Source organism: Glandiceps talaboti, chromosome 17 (assembly GCF_964340395.1).
Source record: "Glandiceps talaboti chromosome 17, keGlaTala1.1, whole genome shotgun sequence".
Classification (NCBI taxonomy): Eukaryota; Metazoa; Hemichordata; class Enteropneusta; family Spengelidae; genus Glandiceps; species Glandiceps talaboti.
Genome location: NC_135565.1, coordinates 19,066,607 through 19,076,843, shown reverse-complemented (window position 1 = coordinate 19,076,843; position 10,237 = coordinate 19,066,607). Strand labels below are relative to the sequence as shown.

At 36.8% G+C, this 10,237-nt stretch overlaps 2 protein-coding genes across 2 annotated transcripts; both read right to left on the bottom strand.

Annotated features, from left to right (window-relative positions):
• Positions 1-2,644: 2,644 nt before the first annotated feature.
• On the bottom strand, positions 2,645-3,418 carry LOC144448161 (sulfotransferase 1E1-like). The gene has a single exon (XM_078138313.1). It carries the CDS (start codon positions 3,416-3,418, stop codon positions 2,645-2,647), a length of 774 nt encoding a protein of 257 aa, XP_077994439.1.
• Positions 3,419-6,103: 2,685 nt separating this feature from the next.
• On the bottom strand, positions 6,104-7,012 carry LOC144448160 (sulfotransferase 1E1-like). Its single transcript, XM_078138312.1, has one exon. The coding sequence runs from the start codon at positions 7,010-7,012 to the stop codon at positions 6,104-6,106; it is 909 nt and encodes a 302-aa protein (XP_077994438.1).
• Between the last annotated feature and the right edge of the window lie 3,225 nt (positions 7,013-10,237).

The following is a 10,237-nucleotide window of genomic DNA, read 5'->3' as shown; positions in this document are numbered from 1 at the left end:
AGAAATATTCTACTTACAGGTAGGAATATATAGTCAAAAGGTTGTTATATTTAGTCTGTATACCTGGAAAACAACAATCTATGAAATATTACACGCCCCTATGGAAACAACTACTAAGGTAATGGTACTGGCAAGGCATTGTTCTTTACGAGACAGGCTGTTGTGTTCGTGCTTTAGCCTTAAGACTGGTCTTTGTGTCATCTGCTTGAATGGATTATTGAACATGCTCAAAAGATGGCAATTCGTTTGTTCGAGCGGGTCTTTTGGTATCTATAGTGTATACTCGTGATCTAAGGATTGTCACTATACATGCTATGAGCCGCTAAAGGCCTCTTAGGGAGTGTACATTTTTAATTTCCAGGGGGAGGCCGGAGGATTTCTAATGAAGCAAGGGATTTTTATTGGTGGCCCCCCCTACAAAAACTGGTATAAATTATCTGGCCCCCCCTAAGACTTCTTGTTTTTATTTCATGGCCCCCCCTGAAACCACTAACAAAAATACGCACAGATGAAACACAGATACAGCAACACATAGATTTGCCAGCAGTTGCTACATGTATTAACTTATTCCATATTTATACTTACTTCAGAATTGAACCAGTGCACAAAGTTGTTGAATCATGGACACTCATAAAATCACAAATAAAGACTATTATAAGTTAAATTGGCTGACAGGATGTCTACTTACAACTGAGGGGTGACAGAATAGACTACTGGTCTGGCTACACTTTTTCTTGGATTTTTAGCCCATCACTGACATAAATAAATTAGCAAATAAATGAACAAGTAAATATATATATATATATTACTTATTTATCACAGTTTTGGAAAAAATAGTGCAAAATTGCACCATGAGGAAACTTTTTTCCATGTGAACATATTCAAATTTTAGGATTAATTTGCAGTGGTTGGTCACACAATCATTTATTATTAATTTAAACACTTCATAAATTACACATTTTAGAAACATTTTTAATTGCAGTGCAAATGGAAAACATGTTATTTAAGATTGAAATACATATTAAGACCCTTCCTATATTATAGTATTCATATTATCTCTACGCAAAATATAAAACACTTCTGGACTATATTTCAAGAGACTTTAGTAAACTGATGCGCTGAGGGGGGGGGGGCAGTACATGTATCACTTCAAAGGGTTGAATAATATTTTTATGAATGCATGGCTTGTTATGAATACATTAAATGATGAAGCTGCTATTTCTCGTTTTGCTGAGAAATATATTGTCAGTGTGAACAGTGTTAAAAACTACATTGAACATTTGAGAAATTTGGAGAGGATGAAAAACATTAGATCCAGACATCGGTTAGAGGTACAGAAGAAAAGAGAAAACAAGAATTATAATGACTATGACTGGTTGCAGTTATTCATAAGTGGAACTCTAGAAAAACTGAACGTAAAAGAGCCAGATAAATATCTAGACAAGCATAAATTGCCAAAATATAGAAAATTAAAAAGGAGAAAAAGTAGACATAATATCAACGCACATACTTGGAACACCTGAATTTAGGTCAAGAAAAGTGACTGCAAATGAACTTCAAACTACAACTACAGACATCAGTGATACAAATAGTAGTGACTCTGAAAGTGAAAATGCTATAATAGGTGTTATAGACAGTGATGATTGTTTTTCTGATAACTCTGAAACTTCAAGCACGGCTGATATCTCAGACAGTGATTGTGATGAAACAAGTCCTACAGAATTTCATGGGAAAGTTACCTTGAGAAGTGGCAGAGTCGCCGGTCAATTTTTGTTTCACTGAATACAAATATTGTGATTTAATAGGTTTGTGCACTGTTTTATCATCAATCCATGTTAAATGCTACTTCTGTAGGACATTGTGCACAGTCAAGTGTTGGGTTTTGCCTATATTTTATTTTATATACATATCTGGCACTTGTCCATCCTGACATTCAGGTTTAGGGGTTTTTTTGTGGCCCCCCCCCCCTAACAAATAGTGAAATTTTTGTTTAGCCCCCCCTAATTTTTCTTGAGAAAAATTGGTGGCCCCCCCTGAAAATCCTCCGGGCCCCCCCCCCTGGAAGTTAAAACTGTACACTCCCTTAGGTCACTGGATTATCGTTGGCTGAACGAAGAAAAATATTGGGGAATAATATCTAATTTAAACTCCTGAATATCATAGCTATTATAAGGTTTATATTCCATAAATAATATTTGTCAGCTGTAGTATTTGTTTGCCATATAGCAACAGTAGTAGCCTTTACATTCCCGATACACCATCTATTGTATTTGTTAAAGTCTAAATACTTCCATCTGCAATGTTGTATAGGTAGGATAGCGTATATTAGTCTATCTGCTAGACCTCGGATGTTCTTCCGATAGAATACGACACACGCCCGAACATCGCTATCGAGGATGGAACACCCTCGGGCAAGCCCTCACTCACAAGCCCGAACGTCTAGCAGCAAGACTAAGCGTATATCTATGGGCCATATACCTTAACCATGAGCGTTTATAGTACATACTCCATCTTAAGACCTCGTTTTTCTGCTTCTTTTGTTATTTTCAAATCGAAGAGTTCGTTCTGTGCGACTGTGAAATTGTGTTTCCAGGCACCAGTTTTCCCTTTGCGATAGTAATTACCATCTTGACGATAGGTTGTTTCATCCCTGACTGCCATTACAGTTGTCATCCGTTTTATTCTTCAGTGCATCAAAAGTGGTGTTGGCTATAACTCTTTCAATTTCACCGTCTGACCTCGGTTGACCTAGAAACTCCACGATTTTGCGTAACTCGGTCTTCAGATCTTTCTTCATGTCTTCATAGCATATGTGCAACACGTTATCTTCTAGACCATACTGTTGCCACGACAACACAAAATCTGGCCACGGACCAGTCGTCACTTTGCCGTCCACAAAGGCATTGACCCACCCATCCCATGTTAAATCCATATGTGTCACAGAGGGCATTGACCATACATGGTGATAGAAGGAGACGCACACGTCTTTCGGGTTTCTGGTCACGCAAATGACTTTACATCTTGTAGTTCCATCCTTCCATGCTGTATGGAAAAGCTGAGGAGGGAGATGACAGGTGAATAACCTTGGTGAAGATATCGTATGAAGTGTTGTCTGGACAGCTCTCTTGTGAACACTGTACAAATTTGATTTATCGTCGGTGTGTTCGTACAATTGATCAAGACGAACAGCTTTCTTCGTCTCGGGTACTTGCCAATTCAGGTCTTCGTACATCTCTCTCAGGATGGCGTGCATCCAAAGCGTTCCAGATTTCGTGAACGTTGCGATGATGACGTCATCATCTCGTATGTCCCAACGATCGATGTATCGACCTTTGACAGCGTTTATGTCATATTGTGCTTCAGGAAAGAAGAATCCATCGACTGTGAACCCTGGCCAACCACATGAACCAGACGCCATATTGAGACAAGTTACGCACAGACGTAAATGGCATGACCTGTGAACTTTTACGTAATTATGAAGGTGATGCCGCGCTGTTCGTGTATAGGCAAGTGATAGGCACAGGATGTTCAGGAACCATGTTACAAACAAACAATCAAACGAACGAACGAACGAACGAAATAAATGGATGAATGAATGAATGGGTGAGTGAGTGAGTGAATGAATGAATGAAAGAATGAATGAATGAACTTGATAAGTAAGTAAATGAATGAATAAATAAATAAATTAAGTAAGTAAGTAAATAAAAATGAACGCTCTCAAGCAAACACGACATATGTGTGTAATTGAAAATACGATAAAATGCATGAATTATATATATATATATATATATATATATATATATATATATATATATATATTTATAATATACCTAGTGATAATGCTGTGCCATGATTCGCTAGAATCAGTCACGTGATAGGAAAATAGAATCAATCTAATTAAAATCCGATGTAGATGTCGGCTAATCGTTCATTGCTATTTTACCTTCGTTATTTTGCCTGAATTGACCTTGGTACATGTTTACATTTTTTAGCCTGATCGTAGAGGAGGCGATCAGGCTAAAAAATGTAAACATGTACCAAGGAGGCAAAATAACGAAGGTAAAATAGCACTTTACATCAGAAGATATGGAACCCTGCATTTGGATATATATATATATATATATATATATATATATATATATATATATATATATATATATATATATATATATATATATATATATATATATCCAATGTAGGGTTCCATATCTTCTGGTGCTCTGCCACTGCGGTATAGAGCACTGTCTTAGCAGATTGATATTCACCGAGTTATATATATATATATATATATATATATATATATATATATATATATATATATATATATATATATATATATATATATATACATATGTATTTATATATATATATACACACACACACACACACACACACACACACACACACACACACATATATATATATATATATATATATATATATATATATATATATATATATATATATATATATATATATATACATATGAACGGGTCTGTGTACGGCCTGTATTCCATATTAAACTACATAGTATCAATAATGAACCGTACAAAACCCCTGGTAAGAGAACTTACTGAACAACAAACTTAAAATCACGGTCACATATAAAAAAAAAGAAAAAAAATGTTGTGTACGTATAAGGCCTAAAACAGTTTGTTCCGGTTAGCCGACCCCACCTAGTTTTTCACTGCTGACCCAAAACTTCTTTAGGTATTCGAGAAAAATCTACCTTAGGGAGTCTTCAGTATTTACAATAGGGTTGGGGGAATGGGGGGGGGTCACTTTTTACAAATCGGCTCTCGGGGAGGGCCATATTTTAGAAAATGAAATTAGCTGGTGGTCACATTTTACTTTGACTCATTGTGTTGCCTAAAATTGCATTATATCGGGGTTTTTTGTCATCCCATCGCTGCCACCTATTTCAAATCCCATTGCTGTCATTCGGGTTAGGGTTAGGGTTAAGGTTAGGATAAGGGTTCTAGGGCTGGGGTTAGGATTAGGTACAATGATATCGGCCTATATCAAATTGCTGCTGACAACCATGTAATGAACTAATAGTTAATTGTGGTGTGAGGAGAGGAGTGGCTCTCACAGGTGTGAAATGGAAGCAGTTGGGTAAGGTACAAGGGATAACGTTGTGGGCTGTTGACCTCGCTCCCGACGATGAAGGCTTCCTTACATACTGTTTCAGCAAATACTATAGAAATGGGTCTTTTATAGACATGTGAATGTGTCGCGCAGTGCATGTGTCTTTCATATTCTCGCCGTTTGGGGAGAACGGTGTTCCATACAATAATTAGTGACCCAACCGTTCTCGGTCTGGAAACAAAGCTTGAAAAGATATAGTTTTGCTGTGTTTCGGACATACTACATAACTGATGCAGTCTTTGTATTCAATGTGTCTTTATTATAAACGTGAGTAACATATGCTTAACTATAGGAACTTCCCTAGCCTTCGTTTTAATAATGTGGTCTTTCTTATTTTGACTATAGCTTGATTTCCACAGTATATAAACAACAATAGTTTTAGTTGTGGTCTATCTAAGTTTGCCTATAGTCTTATTTCCTTAGTAGTGTATCAACAACAAAGATTTATTTTGTGTCTATTTTAGTTTGCCTATAGCCTGATTTCCATAGTAGTAACAACAATAGTTTTAGTTTATCTCTTAGTTTGTCTATAGTAATATATCAACATTGTCAATTTTAGTTTGTGTCTATCTTAGTTTGCCTATAGCTTGATTTCCATAGTAGTTACAACAATAGTTTTAGTTTTGTCTATCTTAGTTTGTCTATAGCTTGATTTCCATAGTAGTATATCAACAATAGTTTTAGTTTGTGTCTATCTTAGTTTGCCTATATCTTGATTTCCATGGTAATATATCAACATTGTCAATTTTAGTTTGTGTCTATCTTAGTTTGCCTATAGCTTGATTCCATAGTAGTATATTGACAATAGTTTTAGTTTGTGTCTATCATAGTTTGCCTATAGCTTGTCTAAAGCCTATTCTAAAATTGAGCATAATCGGAACTACACAATTCTTATTGTTGGGGTGATATAGATTTTTTTTTATATCGCCGATATTATGAGTCGTGATTGTGGAGTTCATAGTTCGTATACCATCTTAAGACCACGTTTCTCGGCTTCACGTGTTATTTTCCGATCAAATAGTTCATTCTGTGCAACTGTGAAATGATTTTTCCAATCACCGACTTTCCCTTTGCGATAATATAAGCCGCCCTGGCGAAGAGACTTGTCAGTCATAATCGCCATTACATTATTTTTGGTATCTTTCATTGCATTAAAACTGCAGCTGGTTACAATTCTGTCCAACTCTTCGTCAGACTTTGGCCGATCCATGAACTCACTGAGTTTGACCAACACTTGCTTCAAATCTGTCTTCATATCTTCGAAACTTAGGTGTAGAACGCCATCTGCGAGACCATATTGTTGCCATGCCATCACGAAATCCAGCCACGGACCACTTGGGTTTCTACCGGTTGCAAATGCCTCGACCCATTCGTCCCAAGATAGGGCCATACCTAACCTTGGAATGCCCTTCAAAAAGTGGTAAGAGGACACACAGACATCCTTCGGATTTCGGGTCACACAGATTATCTTACACTTCTTTTGTCCCCCTGTCCACATGGTATTGAACAGCTGGGGAGGTAGATGCGTTGTCAGTAACCTTGGAGACGGCATCTCATTTAATGTGGTTTGAACAGCTCTCTTGTGTACAGTGTAAAAGTCGTCACCTTCGTCTGTGTTTTCATAGAATTGGTCTAGACGAACAGCTCGTTCGGTTCTCGGTAGTTGCCAGTTTAGATCTCCACACATCTGTTTCAAAATAGCATGCATCCAGAGTGTTCCCGATTTCATGAATGTTGCGATGACAACATCATCATTTCGTATATCCCAATTATCAATGCGTCGCTCCTTGAAGGCGTTTACGTCAAACCGGTGTTCTGGAAAGAAGAAACCATCGACGACGAACCCTTGCCATTGCGCAGCCATATTGGATGGAGTCACTAGTCTGCTTTTATGAGAGAGGCACTGTCAAATTAAAACTGACACTTGCACTTACGACACTCTGTTTACCGCCCCCTCCTGCATACCTGTCTTTATTTCGTTAAATATACGACGTATGTCATACTGGGTGTTTACAAAGAACTCAAAATTAGGTCAAAAGTGCTTGATATATAGCAGTCTTTATATCGTGTTATATCGTGTCATGAGCCCATGAAACAATTCGGAGCAAAGTTGATAAATGACAGAAAGAGAAGTATAGACGAGAGCCAAACGTTATGAAATTATGTTAGATTCTCCCTATGAATTTATTGAGAAGAGCAACAAATATGTGCCAATATTTGTAAGGGAGCCTTCAGTATTTACAGGGGGCGGAGGAAATCACACATGATCTGTTAAGTAAAACATGACCATCCCCCATTCTCCATTTGTAAAAGGTGACCCGCCCCTTTGTTCCATTTTGTAAAACATGACCCTCCCCACATGACAGTTGCATATACTGAACGTTAATCAATATTCCCAGTATATGTATACATACAAATTAAATGGTTTTGATTTTGTATTAGAAAGCAATATTTGTACATATAAAGTGACAAACAGTAAAAGACTGGCTAGTTACCTTTCTTTTATAATCATACACAATCTAGTTAGTATCTAAAACGTACTTTCCATTATGTGCATACTGACTGATCTGGTCACTTGTAAAAGTTCCCTGATATCATTGTCATCATCATCACCTTCACCTTCAGTATTGCCATTATCAGTACTTTAATCTGACTCACTGTCACTACTTGAGTCAGAACTGTCCGTGTACTCTATGACAATCAAAACTAAATCATCATCATCATCATAATCATCATCATCTTCATCTTCATCTTCATCTTCATCATCATCATCATCATCATCATCATCATCATCATCATCATCATCATCATCATCTTCATCTTCATCATCATCATCATCATCATCATCATCATCATCATCATCATCATCATCACCACCACCACCACCACCACCACCACCACCACCACCATCATCATCACCATCATCTCTGCTACCATCATCATATTTGAACAACAACATTCACGCAAAGTGTGAATGATAAGGTGAGATGGTACACTGACATCGTTTTATTAAAGGCGATTCAAAATGCTCACATTCACTATTGCTATTTTGCTAAACGACATGTTTGTGAAACGTATTTTCTAACGATATGTGTAGTTTTATTTTTTGTATTTTAGCATGTAAAGTACTCGTAAAAATAAATGTCGAGTGCTCATCTCACTTTTAGATCTCAAAACACACAAAACAAATTGACAATCATTAAATCTTCAATTTGGTCACAAAACTACGGATTTTAAAATGTGACCCTCCCCAAACATTGTAGTGCAAAATATGACCCTCCCCAAGATCAGGTTTGTAAAATGTGACCCACCCCCGATTCATCCGGCCCATTGTGTTTCGCCCATGTAACATGACATTTTACCATTTTTCAATGTGAGTGGGCAAAGGACCCGTTGTGTTGTGTCTTTGTAATGCATGTCTGCCTAGAGTTGAAACCAATACATCCCTTAGAGATAGCATCACAATTCAATTTAACCTTTGATACTAGTACACTGCAATGGAAAATATACAGGTCAAAAACACAATGTCCCATGAGTGAAACACCAAACCACAAAAATATCATTTTAGCTGTGAAGAATGATTCTACAATACAGTTCAATGTACTTATTTCGACTGTTTGACCTGTACATTTTTCATTGCAGTGTACTAGCATCAAAGGTTAAATTGAATTGTGATGGTATCTCTAAAACTCAATCCTCTACCGGCAGATAAATTAGTCTGGGTCTCTTAATCTATATACGATGCCATGACATGCCTTATTCAACTTTCAACCACAAGTCATAAACACAACAACATAGTAGTCTGGTCCCTATAAGGCATCGTTACCATTCACACCTCCACTCACATACAGTATAGTCAAAGTCGTAATACTCTAGAAGTCCTGAGATGCATGAGATGTAATTTAAAATTCATCCACGGGCACCCACACAGTCATTAACATCGTGTCTAAGAATTCTAACCAATAACACAGTCCCTCATAAAGTTAGTGTTTATTGAGGCAGTTATGTAATGTCCAAATATGGTATATTTATGTCCAAATATGGTATATTTGTCAGCTCTTATGCACTGTTTACGTCAATATAACAGTTGTGGTTCATTGATTGGATGAACAACTTTTTGTGCTGATTGAGGGACTTTGACCAGACTGTGGTTTAGTTAGAGACTACGTTGGCACCAAGACTACAATATCAGCAAATGTAAATGAAAAAGACGATAGGCCGGGCGAGGGCGCTCTGTTGTGTTAAGCCTTTACCTCTCGTCTGTATAGGATGCACATAAGATGGATAATCTTGATCTGACGTTATGACGACATTTATCATTTAAAGTACAGTGGTACAATTTCTAAATGAAGCCCACATTCTGTCCACATTGTATACATAGTACATATATTGCATATGATGTAGATATACACGGCATTGAAAGAAAACAGAGAATATGTTTATTGTACGATTCAAATGAAGTCGAAGATGAATATCATTTTTTATTAGTATGTTCATTTTCCAATAACCATAGTGAAAAATATATTTCTAGATTTTACTTTGATCCTCCGTCTGTACAGAACTTTGTCGATTTACTTTCTTCTAACAATGTAGATACACTACAACGTCTCGCAGTATTCTTATTTCATGCCATGAAACTACATAAAGAAGTTAACAATGTTATGTAACAGTTTCATTGCCTTTTCAATACTGCTTTACTGTAATATTGGTATATTGTATCTTTGGGCCGATGGCCTCCGACTACGGAATAAATAGACCACAATTCATGTATAAAAATATAAATATACAAGCTGAACTGAGTCTACACACGATATTCGACGTTCAAGTTTCGGCAATCGCACTTGTATAGTCTAATATATTTTGATATGATGTAAAGAAAAACTAATTCTTCCACATCTTCCAACATGACTTAAAGCAGCAGCGGGGGGGGGGGGGCGTGAACGGGCCTGTTTTACAGCAAGTCCGTTCACCCCAACCCCATCCCACCCCCACTGTTCTTAAATTTATACCGATTTGATTAATTAAAATTATAATGTATATCTGGTTGGATGAGTTTCATTGTACCACAGATAAATAACACAGTAATTGT